This window comes from Prunus mume, linkage group LG5 (assembly GCF_029339155.1).
Source record: "Prunus mume cultivar Tortuosa linkage group LG5, ASM2933915v1, whole genome shotgun sequence".
NCBI lineage: Eukaryota > Viridiplantae > Streptophyta > Magnoliopsida > Rosales > Rosaceae > Prunus > Prunus mume.
The window spans coordinates 12,367,531-12,388,786 of NC_142702.1; the positions used below are offsets into that span (position 1 = coordinate 12,367,531).

The 21,256-nt window shown below is 36.7% G+C and overlaps 1 protein-coding gene, 1 long non-coding RNA gene and 2 pseudogenes across 2 annotated transcripts; all 4 read left to right on the forward strand.

The window, feature by feature from the left end:
• The first annotated feature begins 402 nt into the window (after nucleotides 1-402).
• Nucleotides 403-1,937, forward strand: LOC107881112 (uncharacterized). The gene is made up of 3 exons (XR_016126652.1): nucleotides 403-509; nucleotides 1,330-1,395; nucleotides 1,496-1,937. It is a non-coding gene; the product is annotated as an uncharacterized LOC107881112 (long non-coding RNA).
• A 6,126-nt stretch (nucleotides 1,938-8,063) lies between these two features.
• LOC103343708 (putative disease resistance protein RGA3) lies at nucleotides 8,064-9,324 on the forward strand (annotated as a pseudogene).
• A 1,891-nt stretch (nucleotides 9,325-11,215) lies between these two features.
• On the forward strand, nucleotides 11,216-13,620 carry LOC148916957 (putative disease resistance RPP13-like protein 1; annotated as a pseudogene).
• Nucleotides 13,621-15,744: 2,124 nt separating this feature from the next.
• LOC103343792 (Enhancer of polycomb-like transcription factor protein) lies at nucleotides 15,745-21,075 on the forward strand. The gene is made up of 4 exons (XM_089053679.1): nucleotides 15,745-17,261; nucleotides 17,414-18,727; nucleotides 19,622-19,736; nucleotides 20,558-21,075. Exons 1-4 carry the CDS (start codon nucleotides 16,419-16,421, stop codon nucleotides 20,791-20,793), a joined length of 2,508 nt encoding a protein of 835 aa, XP_088909805.1. The 5' UTR covers nucleotides 15,745-16,418; the 3' UTR covers nucleotides 20,794-21,075.
• Nucleotides 21,076-21,256: the final 181 nt, after the last annotated feature.

Here is a 21,256-nt window from a genome sequence, read left to right on the forward strand (position 1 = left end):
ACATCTCTCTCTGAAGGGGTGGCCCAAGCTCAAGTCTCTGCCTCAACAAATTCAACACTTCACTTCTCTAACATATTTGGAGATACGCGATTTCGATGGAATGGAGACTTTTCCAGAGTGGTTGGGTAACCTTACATCCCTTACGACACTGGGGATTTACCTTTGCAAGAAGCTCATGTATCTACCTAGTGTCAGAGCTATGCAACGCCTCACCGAATTACAAACCCTAACAGTTTGGGGATGTCCCCTTCTGCAGCAAAGATGCACCATGGACAGCGGCTCAGAATGGCCCAAGATTTCTCACATTCCTGATATCAAAACTAATTTCTTCTTTCCTAAAATCAAATTTCCTTTTCATTCTTCACCTTTCGGTTTAACTAGAGTTTATTCATTCTGAATAATTTCTCCTTTTTATTTTTTTATCAATGTTTTGATGACCAGACAGCAGACGGATTGGCTCTATGCGTACAATGAATTCCTAATAGCTCCAACTTTCACAGTGAAGAAATGTAAGCTTTTCAAACTCCCACTTCCACTTCTCTTCTAATGTGCCCATGCTCTACCTTCATTTATAAACAACATACTTATGTTATAGTCGTTACACATTATGAAGCTAGAAAAGCCTCTTATCTCCAATATAATCTTCTGCATCCAGACTTGTCTTAAACTGATACAATCTTAATTATATTAGCATAGTTTATCGCTGCTCACTGCCGCTTCTGATCAATTAAGCACACTCTGCGACTACCTAGAGAGGTTTATGGCTACTTAATTTTTGATAATATTGCTATTGTTTCAATAGAAACTAAATTTACTATTATTTGTGAAATATTACCGATGAGTTGATCTGAAGTTGTTTTAACTTCTGCTTTCACACAGATGTTGGTCTTCGTCTACAAGTTTCAGTAATATATGCTGTTGAGGAGTTTATCTGCATTCACTTTTTACTTTTGTTTTAGGTTTTAATCAGCATTGGTTGTCTGCTTGAGTCTCACCACTGGATTCTATTCCAATTCTATTAAGGATATGTTCAAAATACTCTGTTAGATGGGTTCACGGACTACATTTCTTGGTAGGAAGGCCATCCCCTACAGCTAGAAAATATGACAAGAAAGAAAAGAAAATGAAATTTAACTCAATAGTTTGTTGGGTTTATAACATAAAAGGCTTTCTTTCTTAGCGGGAGAATGAAATTACAATTCAGCTCTAGCATGATTTCTGTTCTTGTAGGTTCAATTAGAATTACAATTATAGGTATTTATCACTCCATGATTGGATTTATTTATGCACATGAATATTTTCTTAAGCATGCCGTTTGTCATCGAGCAGGTACCCTTTCGTTGGAAGGCAATGCTTCTCGGTATTTGTGGATTCTTTATCACGACTTGTTTAGAGGTAATGTTTCTAGTCTGAGTAAATATTCTTGTGCATTGTTAATTTCAGTATCTGTTATATGAAGTTGATAAGGCTGAGCATTTTTGCTCTTTCTTTTCAGGGCCTGAGGGGATGGGTACAGAGAGAGAGATTGATATATAGAGAGTGGATTTATTTGCATCGTAACAACTTAATTGAAACAGAACAAAGAAGAAGGAAATGCAGGAATGCCCTCTCTGTTGCACCATGTAGTTGATGCAAACATGCAGGACTTTTCAGATTTTGAACCTACATTTTTTAGCATATTCATCATCTCCATGGACAAAAATTGAAGTGGAGTGGAGTTCATTGTTTCTTTGAATGCTATGATAACCGTTGACAAATATTTACGTCTTAAGCATCAGTTTCAGTACCAATATTGTTCTGACATACCCTGTTCTCTAATGCCGGGATGTGTGTATAACTTTTGTTGGTTGGTTGGCATGTCAACCCATTTCTTGTCTGTAATTGATATAACCTTCAAGTAATTTGAAACATTTTCTGGATCTTGCAGATTTTCTCGATTCATAGTGTGGGATTTAATGTGAATCTTGAAAGTGTTGAACCGTTTTCATTTTTCTTGTTTGATGAGAGGCCTCCTCCCCTGTTCACAGAGTATATACCAAGTCTTTCTTATTATTAGCAGATGGTGCTCCGCAATCCTCATGTTGTTTTCCAACAATAAGATTAAGCTCATTGGTCGGATCAAGGGCAGAGAACTTTGTGGGCTTCTGTTTTGGCCTCTCCATCGACCTCTGCCCCAGGCTGGTGGAGTTCTTTGTTAACCATTCTTCCTATTTGATAGTTGAACATCAGGGTATCATGTTAGTCAACTTTCTGGAATGCACCTTTCTTGTTTGGATAGGTGGAAAATTCAAAACCCAAAGCAACTCTCTATGTGGTAGGGGTGGGCACGATCTGGTTTTCAGTAAAAATTAAAACCTGAACCGTACTGTATTGTCACGCCTCGGACCCGAGGGTCAATAGAAACCCCGCGCCCGGTGCGTGAAAAAAAAAACTAAAATAAAATAAATAGAAGCCAAAACATGGGTTTAAAATAAATTTCTCTTATAAAAATAGCTTCGAAATCTTACAACTTTACAAGAAATAAATAAAGCTCTACTACTCTCATATAATTTAGCTTCAATCGATTTAGTCTTATTCTTGCCCACTAATTCATCTGAAAAGTTAAACAGGGTGGTGGATGAGCAACCCTCGCTCAGTAGGGACATGAGACCTTACCACAGTAGATTGATATAACTAAATTAAGTGACATGCAATCACACAGCCAAATATCGCATTAATAATAATAATAATAATAATGCATGAATGCTCTTCATCAACTCCCGTTAATTCATATAACTGGACAAGCAGACATGCACGTCCTATACCATGCTTATACCACTTTGTCCCGAATGCCCATTTATATGAACTAACACCCATTTCAATCATCTCATAATTCCCATTTTGTTAGTCGTCTTGTCTAACCATTGATCTCCAAGCCCAAATCACCCAATCGACAATTATACCGCCGATTTCCTAGTCTACTGTGCACACAGGCTCGCCTGGACTTGATCCCTACAATGGTCAGACTCAACTACACAAAAGATCCTTCCTATTACCCTCTTTTCCATACTTTCTTTATCAATCCAAGAATTCCAGCCATCACTGATAACATATGATCATGTCAGTATTAATAAAATGATATAATGATAATTAATAACACTTAAACACCCAATATCAGTAATAATCAAATAATAATATCACACGTAATATATTGCTCACGAAATTTAATTAGATCAATCTTTGTAAAAAGTCACCAAGAAACCCCTACCTTGACACCAAAGCTTTTGCTAGAATTGTAAAACGATTCCCTAATTTCCACTGCATTCACAAATTCAGTCTCCCACTCTTTTTCTTGACAATTCTACTTTTTTCTATTTCTATTTCTCTCTCACTTTCTATTTTATTTCCTTGTTCTACTGCCTCTATTTTTCTTAAGAGGGAAATGAGAATTGAAGAAACAATGATTTGTATTTATAGGATTCCAAAGGTGGTGGCTATGAGATAACTTCCATGCTTTTAGGATTAAATATATATATAGGAAATCGCACTTGTCCAAATATATATATATATATATATATATATATATATAGGAAATCGCATTTGTGGCTTTTCTTGGTTGTGCAAAGTTTCTGAGAGAATACTATATAAGTTTTTTTTTTATAAATAAAAATAAAAATTCTTCCATCATGAACATTAAAGAAGCATAATGGATTCCAGTAAAAACAAGAAAAGGAACCATGATGTCCATTAAAGGGATGAACATATACGGATCCTATATTGCAATATTTAAGATGACACTATGCAGTATCATATCATGTATATATGACTCACTTCATAAACAGGTCCAAATGATTATAAGCATATAACGAGATAGTTAAGGATCAAAACCTATATATATATATATATATATATATCCCCTTCTATTGAGGGATCTCTCAAATAATTTTATTTGAGAGACGCTCTATAGGGTACCCTACAATTTTTTTCCCAATGATCCAAACCATCTATTTTTTAGGTCTTCATTCATAGATCATCCTTACAAAAAAAATTAGATAAATCGGAAACCGTTTCGACATTCAATTGTATCTTACAAAATCAATGAACACGGTGCTTCATGAAAGTACTAAAATTTCAATAACTCAAATGAGTGGTCAAATGATATCAGATTCAAGTAATTTTTTGTAAAAATGATCTTTGAATGAGTTTCTACAAAATAGACGGTTTGGATTAGTGAAATACAATCCGGAGTGGGGCCTACAAGATTTGTACCTCAAATAAACTTATATACAGAGATTTCCCTCAAATAATTTTATTTGAGGGACACCCATTAGAGTACCCTACAATTTTTTTCCTAATGATCTAAACCATCTATTTTTTAGGTCTTCATTCATAGATCATCCTTATAAAAAATTAGACAAATCGGAAACCGTTTCGACATCCAATTGTGAATTACAAAATCAATGAACACGATGCTTCAAGAAAGTACTAAAATTTCAATAACTCAATTGAGTGGTCAAATGATATCGAATTCAAGTGATTTTTTGTAGAGATGATCTTTGAATGAGTATCTACAAAATAGACGATTTGGATTAGTGAAATACAATCCGGAGTGGGGCCTATAAGGGGTGTCCCTCAAATAAGTTTATTTGAGGGATCCCTCAATGGAAGCTCTCTGTATATATATATATATATATATATATATATATATGAATATATATGTTGTGGACTGTTAAGATCCCACGAGCACGACCCTGCTTGGGCTTGCATATGTTTATTTTAAAAAAAATGGTAGAACGAACAAAGAAGAAAGGGAAACAAAATAAATAAATAAATAAATAAAAATAACGGCACTTAGCGTACAGGGAGTTCGACTAGTGCTGCAAATGTTTCTACTGAATTCTAAATTTTTATCTAGTAGAGTTTTGCATTTTAGATTTATGTGGTTTTAGTTTTGAGGGCATTTGAGTCTATTTAAGTGGATTTTTTTGCTATTTTTGAAAGTTTTTTACAAAACTTATATTTATGAAAATAGGGGTAAATTTTGGCCATTTTTGATAAAAACTCGAGAGATGATGGAGGGATGGCTGGGGTACGGGAAATGGTTGAGGAAGTGATACAAATGAATATAAAGAGTTGGGCCTGGTTAAGAAATAGAGTTTGGCCAAGTGAGATGGCTAAGAAATGGAGTTGGGCCTATATATTTATTTGACTTTTGGAGTGGACTTGGTGTGGAGAGGTCTAATAATATATAACTATATATTAAAATTATATATTTTTTAATTTGACCGGTCTAATTCGGTTTGATCTGGTTTTTGAAGGCATGGAATCAGAACCAGAACTGGTCCGGTTCGGTTTTTTGACAGTTGTTAACTTTTTGGTCAACTCCGTTTTTTTATGCGATTCGGCTCTGATTTTCGGTTTGCCGGTTTGAATGCCCACCCTTACCATGTGGAGAGGCAAATATTGAAGGGCGACAATGTGATCCATAAATACTTGATGTACATCATTGTCTGTATTGATAGTTTCTTCTAATTAAGGTCTAAAATTATGTATAATGCTTATGAAATGAAGGTGCTTCAAGTATGGAATTGGAGATTTCACTTTTGATGTACCAATCCACATGATATTTTATTTCTTCAAATATACTCAATCTTTTATGTATGTGACTACTTATGGGACATTGGAAGTTGTAAAATTTTTGCTTTCTCCACTTTCAGTGGATATTCTAGTTAAAGATGCAACAATCTAGGATAAAGACTTAAAGATTTAGGTGGATTATTATAGGGCTTGATTAATGATCATGATGGAGCCAATACTTGTGACATTATTCCAAGGAGGCCTAGTCTAGTCCAGAATTGGTGCGTCATGTGCAAAAGAAACCTGGATGTATGGATCATCTCTTCTTTTGTAGCACTATTACATTAAAGCTTTCTTTTATGAGAGATTCATTGTTATACCCAATATAGGAGCCCAAATTATTTATATATAAAAAACCTATATTAAATGGACTTTAGAAACACACCCAAAGCTTATTTACAACATAACAAAAAGGCTTTTAACTTCTTTTAAATTACAAAACTGCCATTAATTTCTTAAAACAAACTCAACCTCAAACCTCATAAAAAAGCCCAAAACACTTAACAGGGCATCAAAGTAATTTAATAATCAAAATGAAATTCAATAGGTTCAACTGTTATTTTTTGGGTTTTTTTGGGGTTTATTTATAGAAATTAAATGGTGTAGGATTTATCTATATTATTAGTGTTAAGAATAAGTATATGACTAAATATCACTCCTTGTATTTATTTTGGTACTGTCTCTTAATCAAATTGTTGTTATCAAAGATTGATTAGGATGGATATCATCTAAAGATGGCAAAAAATGAGTCACATTTTATTATAATTGCTAAATTGGATTTAATATGATGTAGATTTGTTCAGCGATGACTAGTATGGATTGGACCTTAAAATATTTATGCGGTGGTTGTAATTTACTTATAAGCCAGGTTTATTTGGTTCTAAAGGTGGACGAAGTGCCGGATTATGACGATGAAGTTGAAGATTGGTTGTTTGGGTGCAGTGAGCCCAAGGTGGAATCTTCAGGGTTGAGGAGACACTTGAGGTATGGTCAGAGGCTCTGCGGATACTTTGCTGATGTTCACACTCTACCGTATGTCATTCCATATTGATTGACTGAAATGGGCATGCTTCACCTCCTAACTCTGATGCGGGCAACCCTCGCCAGGACCACACTAGACTGAAGCTAGAAAGGCATCTAGCCACCTTGGACATATATTCAGAGTTTTGTAGCTGCATTCATCTGTGTTCCCGAAACCGGCTGATAATTATATATTCATCTCTGACAAAGTCTTCAAAGTTTTAAGACGTTGTCTATCTAACTAAAGACCATGACATGACATGGCATTGACTATGCTCCATGACTTTTCTCAAAAACACAAGGAAGCATGTGGCATCTTCCCATCGCTCTTTTCTGTGTTGAACAATTACATAAAAGGATTCATCCTTTTTCCTTCTCGCGAACCTAATTTTCCTTTCGGGGTAAAGCGGCGTGAAGCTTTCTGACTACCATAGGAAGAGAAAAGTTGTCTCATCCTCCAAATCATTGACTTGGGCTGTCTGAAGCTGCTGTCTTGTCTCTCAGTTACAGGTATCATCCCATTTCTCTTTGGATGAAGCTATTATGTACTCTCCTACTCAAATATCATGTGTTCAACATATTTCTTGTTTTTTTCCCTCTTGCGTCATTTGGGGATTTGTCTATTTTCATGATTTGGGGATAAAGCTTAGGGTTATGATGATTTTTTGCATTCTCTATTTTCATAGATCTAAGGCTTTAGTTTAGGAGTTCTTTGTGAAAAAAAAAAAAAAAAAAACCTGACCAACAAGAAATGTTAGGTGTTGCTTGGGATTACTAGTTGTTATGACCATGATTATTTTCAGAACATATTTCTTTAAGTATTGTAGTGGATCCCACATTATCTCACATGTGGTGTTTTCTTGGTATGCAAAAGATACAAAATCAAAGGATCAGATCTCTTTCTGGTCTATATTTTGATGGCATACATGGAAGCAAGCTTTACTTTGGCACATTTTGAGAATGTTAGTTTAGCATACTTTCTTATATGTATTTTAATGGCATACGTGGAAGCAAGTGTGGTATGTATTTTGATGGCATATGTTTGATAATATTAGAACCACTCTGTATCTTGGATTACTGGGAGTTGGTGAGATAGATAGAAAATATATATCAGCTGCTCTATCCTGGAGTTGGTGAGAAAGATGTGCACAACACAACTCCCCACAAATATCTAAGTGTGTGGCTCCTCAGTCTTATGTTCAGTTTTTCTTCCTCAGCATTCCATTGCTTAATGCTTGATATATTGTGTGGCTAAAAAGTGTGATTGTGCAACTATGCTCATCATCTCCTCCTACCTACAAGAGAAACTAGGTCTCTGTGCGTGTGCATCTTCATCCATCTCCAATCTTGTTCTAGTTTATTAATTAACTATAATGAAGCATTAATATCCTGCTGTTTGTCTTGCGATGTTACAGAAGGTAACTAAGATGGCCGAAGGTGTGCTTACTTTTGCGGCCGAGGGAATACTGATGAAGCTGTCTTTCCTTGCTGCTCAAGAAATCAGTCTTGCTTGGGGATTCAAAGGTGAACTAAGCAAGCTTTGCAAAACACTGTCTACCATTGAAGGTTACTTAGGTGATGCAACCACAAGGTCGGGGCAACTCTATAGAAGATTGGGTGAAGAATCTTAAAGGCATAGCTCAAGATGCGGATGATGTCTTGGATGAAATCAACTATGAACTTCTCTGATACAAAGTAGAGCTCCCAAACCATATAAAGAAAAAGGTACTTGATTTCTTTTCACTCTCCAACAATCCAATTGCCTTTCGTCTTAAAATGGCACATAAAATTCAGAAGATCAATGCCTCCTTGGAAGATCTGAGAAGTGAGGCATCTGTCATTGGACTAGTTTCCAAGAGAATATATGCAGCCCCTCAAGGAACTAGAGGACGCATACAAACTGACTCACTCCCTGAACATGATGGAATCAGTGTTGGAAGGGATAAGGTTGTGTCAGATATAGTTACAACCTTGACCAACTCCAACATCAATCAAGAAAATCTTTCGGTTATGGCCATTGTGGGAATGCCAGGCCTAGGAAAGACAACTTTGGCCAAGTCAGTATACAATGATAATTCTATAAAAGGGTATTTTGAAAAAAGGATATGGGTGTTTGTGTCTGATCCTTTTAACATCAATGTGATTTTGATCTACATGTTAGAATCTCTTAACCCAGTAAAAGCCATTGTAAGAGAAAATCAAGATGCACTGCTTACTTACCTTTAAGAAGAGTTGAAAGAGAAAAGATACCTGCTCGTACTTGATGACGTCTGGAATGAGGATTCTAGACAATGGAACAGATTGATGAGTTATTTGGAAAAACTTAATAATGCTCCGGGAAGCAAAATTATTGTCACTACCCGCAGTGCCAAAGTTGCATCGATCTCAGAAAAACTACTTCTGCGGCATAATTTGAGTACTCTGTCAACAGACGAGTGTTGGTCCATATTACAAGATAGAGCTTTCCTAGATGGTAGTGCTTGCATGGATCCTGATTTAGAAAGAATTGGGAAATAGATCGTTGAAAAATGTGCAGGTGTGCCATTGGTGGCAAAGGTACGTAAGTACTATTGTATTATAACATTAAATTTACACATGTTACTTTTGATTAACAATTTTATTTTTAAATTATATTCAACTCAGAAGTTACTAGGAAGGGGGGTGAAAAATATTAAGCAAACTAACTGATCCAATCCAATTGAATCTTATTAACTGTATCTTTTTGCTTCATTGGATTGGATTGGATTGCATTGGCTGCAAATTTTGAAACTTGACCAATACAAACTAATCCCATTAAGGTTATGTCAATGTTATCATTTGATGAAATGTTGTGCTATAACTCCAATTTGTATTTGTTAGTTCTCGTATTTTCGATTTCTTTTTTAAGTGTTACCCAAATTGTAGAAAACAATTTGATATGTATGATTTACTTAAGTCTGTAAAAGAACAAATTTAATAGTAAATACTAAAAAGAACTCTAAACAAGCTATAAAAAAAATAGCCCCAAATATAAAACTAAAGTAGAAAACAGTCACATGTTCGACAAGTGATATAGTAATTTCTCGAATCTAAGGAATAAGCAAACACATGCTCGATGAGTAATATTCTAACCAAGCAATATTGTGTTACATGCTATACAAAACACATTTGTTTCAAAATTTTCTAGCAAATTTCTTATCAAAATATAAATCACACCATATCACATCCCACTAAACCTTCATATGCAAGTTAATTTGAGATGTAAGATGTCCCTAATTTCCTCACGTCTTCGTGTGGCGCTTTCATATCTCAGATAAGTATAAAGTCCCCATGTTTCATGAATAGCACACACTTTCATGCATAAATATAAACCAAAAACATTTCACAATAGAGTAAATGCATGATTTCAAATGGAGATATAATTTATCAAAACCACAAAGTCTTTAACAACATCATGGTTTCCATCTTTATAGTAAAATATAGAGGTTTGATAATACATTTCATAAACCACTCACCTTGATATTGAGCTGTTAAACTCATATGGCAACTCATATGATCTTTAACTCATAACGAAAAGAAAATTCAACGTCCTAGAGAGTTGAAAAAAGCAACTACTTGTTTAAAAGAGTAAGAGATGCTCTTAGTAAAAAAATGTAACAATGGTAGAGTCACCAAATGATGATCTACATATTGCCATGAGTTGCCTTAGCCTCTGAACCTCCATAGGAGATTTCTTAATTTCTTTAAAAAAGTTTACCAATATATGTAATGATTTGGACAGTATGGACAAACCACATGTATTTTAATCCTTAAAGATAAGCAGCTAGCTCTGCCTCTCCGTTTGGCTTAAGGTTTAGGAGCTTGGGAATGGGTTTCAAATTGCATTATCATGTTTGGTAAGTGCACTCTTGGGAGTGCAATTATGGACTCATGGGTATAGGCCTCCCATGTAGGGGGAAGTTCATACCCTTGGCTCAGCTTGGGAAATTTTTTCCCCTCACTTGGAAAAGCATTTAATGCAAATTTTTGGAATAACTTACCCATGTTATTATTTAAAAATCCACTTTTGACCCTTAAAAAAACTCTTCAAATTAATAGCTTTTAATAATAATAAAAACAAGGATATTGTTGGAAAACCGATCAACTTTTCATAACTAATACTGCACAAACCAAACAAAGGAATGAGAGAAAACGACATTTCCTAGTCTTCATTTCCCAATGTTCCCAAACATGGGAATGAACATCCTCCTCCATTCCCATCTTGTGAGATTAGACATGGGAAGTTTATTCTCAAGAAGTTCAATCCGCGAACCAAAGGGGGTGGTACGTGTCAATATTGTCTTGTTAGAAACAAATAAGCTTTAAAGTGTACTTATATTTGAATTAATCAAGCATTGCCACGTGGTTTGATGATAAAATATAGTGAACAAATTTGTTTGTTAAAAATGTTCTTCCAGTACTTGTAGATGACGAGGGAAATCCAAATTGGATTGGATCCACACAACTTACTAAAGACATTCTTTCCTCTTTTTCTTTATTATTTTTTTCTTTTTTAACCACATTTTTCTTTTCTTTTATCCTGAAAAGAAAAAAGTTGGGCAAGAAGCTCTTTCTCATTTACTACTTGATAAGTCACCTCTAACTTCTTTCATTATAGCTCTATTTTAAAATACACATGTAATAGTTCTAACAAAGTTTTTAAAAGAACCAAAAACCAAAAACACAAAACTCTCGCAAAGTGGAGTATTATTATCCAATAGAATGTGATAGTTAGCGCCATTTAACCTATTGATGGTCCATTATTGTTTTTGCCAATTTTAATCGTATTCAGTACTTGATAGAAATTCTAATACATGTAACAGGTTTTGGGAGACATTTTGCGCTCAAAAAATAGTATTGCTGAATGGTCTTCAATCAAAGAAAGTCGAATATGGGACTTAGCTGAAGAAGAAGATAGAATCATTCCAATCTTGAAGTTGAGTTTTGATAATTTGACATCACCATCTTTGAAGCAATGTTTTGCATATTGCTCAATGTTGAGAAAAGATGTCGAAATTGAAACAGATAACTTGATTCAACTTTGGATGGCTCAGGGATTACTCCACCCTTCTCGCAACGAAAGTGAATAGATGGAGGATGTAGGTAATGAATATTTTGATATTCTACTGCAAAGCTCTTTATTTCAAGATGCTACAGCAAATGAATATGGCATTATTAGCAAATGCAAGATGCACGATCTTGTGCACGATCTTGCAGAACTTGTATCCAAATCGGAAAGCTTGATAGGAGATAAGTCAGGTTATACGCTTGAGATTCAACATGTTGCTCGGGTTTCTACTTCCATGCAAGAAAGAATTCGAGAAAGTTGGGTTGGGAGATTGAAACACTCGAGGTATCTTGACATTTCAGAAACAAGATTGAAAACACTCCCAAGGTCTATTGGAAAGCTCTATAACCTACAGACATTAAGAGCAAGATACTGCGCTTTTGAAGAGTTTCCAAAAGAAGTGCAAACCTTGATCAACTTGAGACATGTTTATTGTGACAAGAGAATGAAATTTCCTTGTGGGATATTGGGAAAATTGACTAGCCTCTGAACATTACCTCCCTTTTATGTGGATAAGGAGATAGGCCGTGAAATTCAGGAGCTGGCTGCCTTGAATCAATTGAAAGGTCAATTGGTTATTTGTAATCTGGAACATGTGAGGGATGAAGATGAAGCAAGGAAAGCTAAATTAGAGGAGAAGAAAAATGTACGTCACTTGATATTTGTATGGATAGAAAATAGGTCAAGAACCAACAATAATGAGAAGGATGTACTAGAAGGCCTCCAACTGCATCCTAAATTAGAAATCCTAGAGATTGTACGTTTCATGGGTGCTAAATTTCCATCATGGATGATGAATAGTTCGTTACGGCTTGAAAATTTGAAGAAAATTGTATTTCACAGGTGTCACAAATGTGAAGAAATTCCAGTACTCGGCTGTCTACCTCATCTTATAGTTGTTTGAATTTATGCAATGGATAATCTAAAATGTGTTGGGCTTGATTGTTGCACATCTCTCTAGGAATTGTGGATATGGGATTGCAGTAATCTAACATCAATTCGTATTACACATGGCATGGCCCTCACCTCTCTTCGGGAACTGACAATTGGATATTGCAATGTGATATCAAGCTTGCCTACGTTACAACAATTGTGTTCTCTTCAAAAGTTGGATATATCATTTTGCCCAAAGCTAACATCCATTTCATCAATATCACTCCATGAACATGACCATGACCATTTATTTGATAGTGCTTTGCCTGCCAATGTAGATATAAGTGATGAAAATTTTCTACTGAGCAGGAGCTGTAGCAACCTTGAACAGTTATATATAACCTATTGCCGTGTTCTACAGTCTATTCCAGAATTACAAAACTTCACATCCCTACGTCAATTGAGCATTCAAAATTGCGAAAAATTAGAAAGGTTGCTGTGTAGTGGGCTACAAATGCCTGTCTCTCTTGTGGAGTTGAAAATACGTTGCGCCCCTAATTTAGAGGCTCTTCTGAGTTTAGACAACCTCACATGTCTCTCTAAGTCGGAAATTAATAGTTGTGGCAAATTGAAATGTCTACCTATAGGGCCACACTGCTCCACCAGTTTGAAGGTTTTGAAACTTGGAGGGTTAGACCTCGATTCGTTCCCTGATTTTCAGGTTGGATCATCATAGCTTGAAACATTAATATTGAGGGGGTGGCCCAAGCTAAAGTCTCTACCTCAACAAATTCAAAACTTCACTTCTCTAACATATTTGTCGATACAATGTTTCCATGGAGTGGAGGCTCTTCCACAGTGGTTGGGTAACCTCACATCCCTTACGAAGCTGGAGATTTGGAATTTTAAGAACCTGATGTATCTACCTAGTGTCATAGCTATTCAACGTCTCACCAAATTAAAAACCCTAGAATTTTGTGGATGTCCTCTTCTACAGAGCAAAGAATGGCCCAAGATTTCCCACATTCAGCATATAGATGGTAATTTCTTCTTTCTTGAAATCAAATTTCCTTTCCATTCTTCACTTTTCGATTTAACTACAGTTTATTGTCTTTGGCAGAAAAACTTTCTTAAGCATTTCGCAAAGGAATGAAACTTGTTTATCCTTCACCTTTTCCTTTTACTCGCGAAGGTTACTCACACGTTATGGAATGCTCCGAGACCGGGCGGGCTACTTGGATTGAGGGCTGGTTTTCCCCAACAACTAATTCATTCAAAACGGAAAATTTCATAAACGCGACCAATTGAAGGGTTGCATAGAAAGGGAGATAGATATATAAAAGCTTGTGACTTTTGTTTTCATTTGCTTAGGAGCTGAGAAGCTCATTCTAGTTGAGAGTTTAAGAGAAAACTAGCCACAATTTTGATTTGTAACATAAAACTCTTATTTACAAGAACTATAAGAAAGAAAGAAAAAAACGAAAAGCCCATGGTCATCCCCTGTTTCATCCTGCAAAAAGACCTTTTATGAAGAACCTCTCATGAGCTTCACAAACTACTTTCTTTTTTCCAAATATTCATTTCACTTGGCGTGTGCAACAAGGAATTTCCTTGAAATCGTTTGGGTGATGTATTTTTGCCAAAAAGGACTGCTGTTGTGATGAAGCTTTCTGAACCAAATAAAAAAAGGAACAAAACGTGTTTATGGTTATCTTTTCTGAAGCATTTCTAATAGGAATCTACAGAGACCAGGAATGACAATTTTCTCCATGGGTAAGGGTCTTTGTTGGGCTTCAATCCTATTGGTTCAGGTATAAAGGATGAAAAATGGGTATGAGATGGGTACGGGATCAATAGGTACAAATTGAGTCCAAATATTGATGCACAAGATATTTAGGGCCCGGTAACGTTTTTAAAGAATGTTTTTTGAAAATATTTTCGAAGAATGAAAATGAGAAAACAAATTTGCATTTTTAGGATTTGAGAATGTGTCTAGTAGCTTAATTAGAATACAGTCTCATAAAATAAAAACAATGAAAATGTGACTGGTAGTATAAACAATGAAATATGTATAATTTAACCCCAAAAAAAATCTGATATTTTTTAAAGGTTGAGATTATTATAAACAATAAAAATATATATAATTTAACAAGTAAAAAATTCATGTTTTTTAAAGGGTAAAATTATTTTTATCTACTTTTTTTTTCTTCTCATTTTTCTTTCTTTCTTCCTCTTTTCTCCTTTCTCTTTCTTCTTCCTTCCCATTTTTTTTTCCTTCCTCTTCTCTCCTCTCCTTTCTCTTTTCTTCTTCCTTACCAGATCCCACCTTGATGTAGTATTGTATTTGCCCTACTCTTTATAAATAAATAAAAACATTCATTTCTCTCTCTCTTCTTGGTTTTGTTGTTTTGTGGTTCTCCAACATCAGTCGCCGGTGCCAATGCGGCATACTGAAATGGATAGACCAACCTGAACTCAAGGTCAACAATGCTGACGATGGGTCTGGGTTGAAGGAGATGGTTTCCACAATGGTGCTGCTCAGTTGATTGGAGAAAGAGAGATTGGGACAAAATGAATTTTCATATATTCAGAAAATGAAAATAAAAAAACATTTTGTGAGGGAAAACCACCGAACGTGTATTTGCCTAAAAACATGATACAAAAAAAAAAGGGGGCTGTAAAAACATTATTGAATGGGCCCTGAAGGTATGAGAGTTTATACACACACTGCCAAAGTGTCTTGAAGGTTCCAATTTGAGACACTGATATACAAATCGAGATTTTTTTTTATTAGACTAGACCCGTTGGCTAGTAGTCTAGAAGTTCTAAATTTGCTATGTCTCCAATCCAATTATATATATATATATATATTTTTTTTTAAAAAAAAGCAAAAAAGCAAACTGAAAATTACAGCGTACTTGTTGTAGTACCCCTTCAAGATTTACAACCGTAACACAATTTAAATCCCGAAGTCACGGCAGCGATAGTCGCCACTTTTACCCCCCAAATATGAAGATCCACCGCCTAAAAGACCAAAAATCCCATCTCAACGTTCGAAATTCCCCCCCTATCCCCCATCACATTGAAGCCCTTTTCAGTAATTTCTACCCAACATAACGTAAAAATATCAACCACTCCCTCCAGTCCGAGTCTTCCCTCTCACACACAGAAAGACACACCCACTCTCCCTTTTTCTCTCTCTCCTTTTTTTTTTTTACCTCATTGGAGCCATCGAATCAATATAAAAAGAACGAAGAAGGTGCAATCTCAACCGTCCATCTCCCATCCAACGGTCCTCGCTAGTCGGCGATTGGTTTCACCCAAAACTCCCCCTCTGTGGTTTTTATCATAAACCCTAGCCGATACCAGTCCCCAAAACGCACTCTCCCGCCTCTCTCTCTCTCTCTCTCTCTCTCAAACGCAAATCCCAAAACTCGATCGATCTTCTCTCTCTCGTTCTCTTTCAGATCTCAGTTGTGTGGATTTGTTTCCTCTGTAAATTAGTATCTGTATGTACTTGTGTACTTCTTCCTCATAATCTCTCTCTTGATTTTCTTTCTCAAACACCCAGAGCTTTCTTTTTTTCTTTTTGGTTGTGAAAATCTAATCGGTTTCTTCTTTTTCTTTTCTTTTTCTTTTTTCCGATTTTTTGTGTAATTATTTTTAATCTTTTTTATTTTATTTTTCTCTGTATAAGAAAATAAAATCTGTATTTTCATCGTTATTAATGAGCCAAACTCGTTACCAGTCCCGAGTCGAACCCCGAGTCGAAGCGAGTCCATAGAGTTCCGACTTCTCCCAGCCCTGAAAATGGCGCCGGACCATGAGAGCTCCGTCGCTGCCGCTTTCTTCGGTTGAGAGTTCCAAGCACCCCGAGTTTGCGACTGAGTCGACTCGGAGATCGACTCGGCGACTCACTGAGTCAAGGAGGAGCAGCAGGAGGAGGTCCGGAGTGGTGTTGCTTCGGAATCTGAGCACGGAAATGCCATCGGTGGAGATGAGACGGACGACCAGGGTTTTCGGGATGGGGATGGTGAAGGGTGGGGTCGATGGGGCTCGCGTCCTGCGTTCCGGGCGCCGCCTCTGGCCCGAATCCTCTGAGTCCAAGCTCGAGAGGGCCCGCAATGGCGACGAGGACTGGCTCAAACTCATGAAAAGCCATGCCGGAGACTCTGTTGTTGGATTAAATCACAAGAAATGGGCTGGGGCCAACCAAGTCGGTAGTCCAAGACGAAACACCCCTGTTTTGAAGACCTCAGTGGTCAAGAAGCCTCAAAGCAATGAGCTTTTGGCTGACGGGCTCAAAGAGCATAAGAGGTATGGGATTGTGTATACCCGAAAGAGGAAGCGTGCCAGTGCAAGTTTTTCAGGGAATGTAGAGAAGGAAAGTGGATCTGATGATAGAATGTATGGGCGGAGGTTTGCTCGGAGGCAGAGGATGAAGAAGAGTAAGGAGTTGGATTCCCATCTGGGTTTTGTGTGCCCAGAAGTGCTTCGCTTTTCGGTGGAGTCTTCATGGGCTCAGGGTTACTGGGCTGGTCGGTTTTTGTATTCTGTTTTGGTGTACATGACGAGGGCCAGTCTTGGGTTGACTGAATTTTCTGAATTTCTTGCTTTAGAGCCGATTGGCAGCATTTTTGCCTCCTATGGCATTCAGTTCTCGCTGGTAAGTGGTGGTTGTCCATTACATTTGATACATGTCAATGTAATGGGAATTTGATTGCAAAAAGGTGTCCTTTTGTGGTTTGTGAATATGTTGTTGCTTTTCTATTTGGTCATGAGTTTGATTTATTTTTTATTTGTTAAACCTTGTTTCAGGATCGTTCTTGTACTAGGAGGTCTGGGGTTTGCAAACTTTTTGGGGCCGAGCAGTTTATCCCATTGTTTTCTGTGGACTTTTCTGCAGTTCCTGGATGTTTTATGTTCATGCATACCAGCATGCATCTTAGATTCCGTTGTCATCTAGCTGTAAATAATCTGATTGATGGGCGTGAAAATGGCGAATTTATTGATCAGGGAGATGATGATGATGATGATTGTGATGGTGAAAAAGTTGATTGGATTGAGAACAGGCATGCGTTGCATTCGAGTGTAAGAGTTCCCAAATTAGCTTGTAGAAGCACCCAGTACAGGAATGGTTTATCCTCGCGAGGTATTCAGAAGCGGCGGAGTTCATTGAGGAGAAGACGGTCTAGAAATCCTTCTCTGGTTTCCCTACGCAAACCCAATGGAGCCCTAGTTTCTGAGTTAATCAGTATTAGGAAGAATGGCCTCCCTTTTTCTTCTGTAGAATCTAAGCATATGCTTAGGAAGTCAGTTTCATTTTCTCCTGCAGGAAACTTGAAAGCAGAGAGTTTGACCATGGAGGGATCAAGACGGGATTTAGATTCAGCATGCTGCTCAGCGAATATATTGGTCACTGAATTAGACAAATGTTATAGAGAAGATGGGGCAACTGTCATGTTAGAAATGTCTTCATCTGGAGAGTGGCTTCTTGTGGTCAAGAAAAATGGATTAACCCGATACACTCACAAGGCAGAGAAAGTAATGAGGCCCTGCTCAAAAAACCGTATAACACAGGCTATAATATGGTCTGCAGATAGTAATGGTGATAATAATTGGAAGCTAGAGTTTCCCAATCGATGTGACTGGTCTATTTTTAAGGATCTTTACAAGGAGTGTTCTGATCGTGTTGTACCAGCTCCAGCTATTAAGTTCATCCCCGTGCCTGGGGTGCGTGAAGTCCCAGGTTATGCGGATAGCCACAGTACTCCGTTTGACAGACCAGAAGCATACATTTATCTGAATGATGATGAGGTGTCTAGAGCCATGGCAAAGAGGACTGCGAATTATGACATGGACTCTGATGATGAGGAGTGGCTGAAGAAGTTCAACAGTGACTTCTTTGCGGAGAATGAACTTCATGACCATGTTTCAGAGGATAATTTTGAATTAATGGTTGATGCGTTTGAGAAGGCATTTTATTGTAGACCGTATGATTTCTCTGATGAGAATGCAGCTGCTAATCTTTGTCTGGATATGGGGAGGAGGGAAGTAGTAGAGGCTATATATAGTTATTGGATGAATAAACGGAAGCAGAAAAGGTCGTCATCACTGCTTAGGGTATTCCAGGTACTAGTGACATTTTGCTTCAGATATCATGTTGTATATTGGCAATACATCTATGTCAAGTTATTTAATGTATATATGATGGGATTCTTAATGCCTCGGGAAAATTTTGGTTGACTTGTTTCTTTGTTAGATAGGGAATATTTATAAGATTATTTCAATCAAAATTACTAGTTTGTGTTTGTAATTGTTCTGATTTATTTTTGTAGATAAATTTATTTGATGATTGTTGTATAATTGAAATTTATCACCATTCTTTTCAATGATGAGTAGTTCAGCCCCCGTCCTCTCTCTCTCTCTCTCTCTATTGATGATATGTAGTGCCCATTGAATGAATTGCCATTGTTGAATTTCAGTATGCAATTTGTTTTTATTCTTTATGCCTTTTGCCAGTAGTGAGATTGTTGCAATGCAGTTCTGGTGGACTGGCAGTGATCTTTGGTTTTTTTTTTTTTTTTGGTGAATCTATGGATCTCAATTTTTAAATCCACGGAATTATATTTGAATGAACTGCCCCTAGCCTTCCTCATATTCAGTGGTCTACATGTATAGCACCGAGTTTTAGCTTTTGAAAAGAATTTATTTTTCGTACATATTATTAAATTTTTTTGGTATACCACTCCTTATCTCCCTTTTTTTTTCCCCTGGTTGAGTGCACCTAAATTTGACAATAAGATCTTGAACCAGTAAATATAGTAAGAAAGGTAGCACATGTTCCATCAAAATTTCACTTTCACTCGGTGCTATGCTCAGTACACTCTAGGAAGTTGAACCACTCTCTGAAACTTGTGGATGAATTTTTTCTTTTTCTGGAAGAAATCTTATTGCAAATGCGATTTGCATATTTAAGTTCTAATAATTTGGTTATCTGGACGCATTAATGACCCTTTCTAACAGGGGCATCAATCAAAGAGAGCTCTGCTGGACCCAAAGCCTGTTTTGCGCAAGAGAAGATCATTCAAACGACAGCCAAGTCAATTTGGTAGAGGAAAACAACCAAGTTTCCTGCAAGGTACTTTTTCAATATTTTATCATGAAATCCTAGTTGTACAAGAGTTTCACAATTTTTTTTTTTTTTGAAAAATTCAAGTCTACATGGTAGCGTATGTTGTGGCATTGACATTTGAATTTTTAGTAATCCAGCAGCAGCCCAATACCTGCATCAAACATGGTATCAGGGCACATCTTATTGGTACCTGCATAATTTTTTCTGTGCTTGGGTCAGTTGTCTTTTTCCTCGATGTTTTATTGGCATTTGGGTTGTTCTAGACCGAATGCCCAGGTTAAGTATTTGACATTGGCAGATTGAACTGATTGCAGATGGGATGAAGTGTTGAGTTTTGCTATCACAATCCATCATAATGTTGATCGTGCCTCCCTTTTTTAAAGTTCAGTTTTATCTTCTCCCATACAACTCTACTTACCAACATTTAAAAGAATAAAAATAAAATGAAATGGTGCTGGCGATAGGGCAGCACACTTTGAGGAAGAAAGAGGGGTGCTGTTGTGTATATATGTATATTTTAAACGTGGAAAAAGGATTTGGATGTCGGTGTTTTCTAATATTGGTTGGTGAATCAAGCAAAATGATTTTCCAATATTTTTGTGAAAAAGCAGGTAGACAAAACGAGCAATTTTATGGATTTTATTACTCCCTCTAGTATTTCTTGATGTTCTGTGAGCTGTATCTGCATGGTTGAATCTTAAATATTTCCAGTAACCATTTTTGACACTGCAAAATGTATTTGTTGTGTTTCCTGTAAAAGATCTCATTCTTGGTGTGGCTTTTCTGTTAAAAGAGAACTAAATATGTGAACTTGTATTGGTGTACAGCTATGGCTGCTGAACAAGATGCATTGCAAGAGCAGAATGCCATGCATAAAGTTGAAGAAGCGAAAGCCGAGGCAGACAGATCTGTGGAATTAGCAATTCGCAAACGAAAAAGGGCTCAGTTGCTCATGCAGAATGCAGATTTGGTAACTTACAAAGCCACAATGGCCTTCAGAATTGCTGAGGCCGCTCAAGTTCTCGGATCGCCAGATGCTGCCGCCGCTTATGTACTTGATTGACCGGTTAGGTATTCCTGAATCCTGATGACCGTTGGAAATTCGAATAACCAATTTAAATTACAGGAGCGAGTGCAGCCTTGATGACCCATGGCTGTTTTTGAAGCCTTTGGAAGACAGGTCTTGGATTAAGTACTATAATTTTGTATAGGTTTTGATTGGATGTACATTTGTATTATTATAACCTCACACCAAATTATCAATAGTGTACAAGTCGAACTAGTTGATTTTCTTGGTAGAAAAAAAGAATGAAAAAGGGTGAAAGTACAGACAATATTAACCTTATGTTTTGGTGTTCTTAAAGATATTGTTTACATGATGCCAACTTTAACTGCTTAGTGTTTTGCAAAACTTACCGCCAGGTACTCATCTTCTTCTGGACCACCGGACGTCGATTTTGACTCTGTAGATATATATTCAATGGTCAAGATTGTGCCATGTGCCACATGCCACATAAGATATGCAT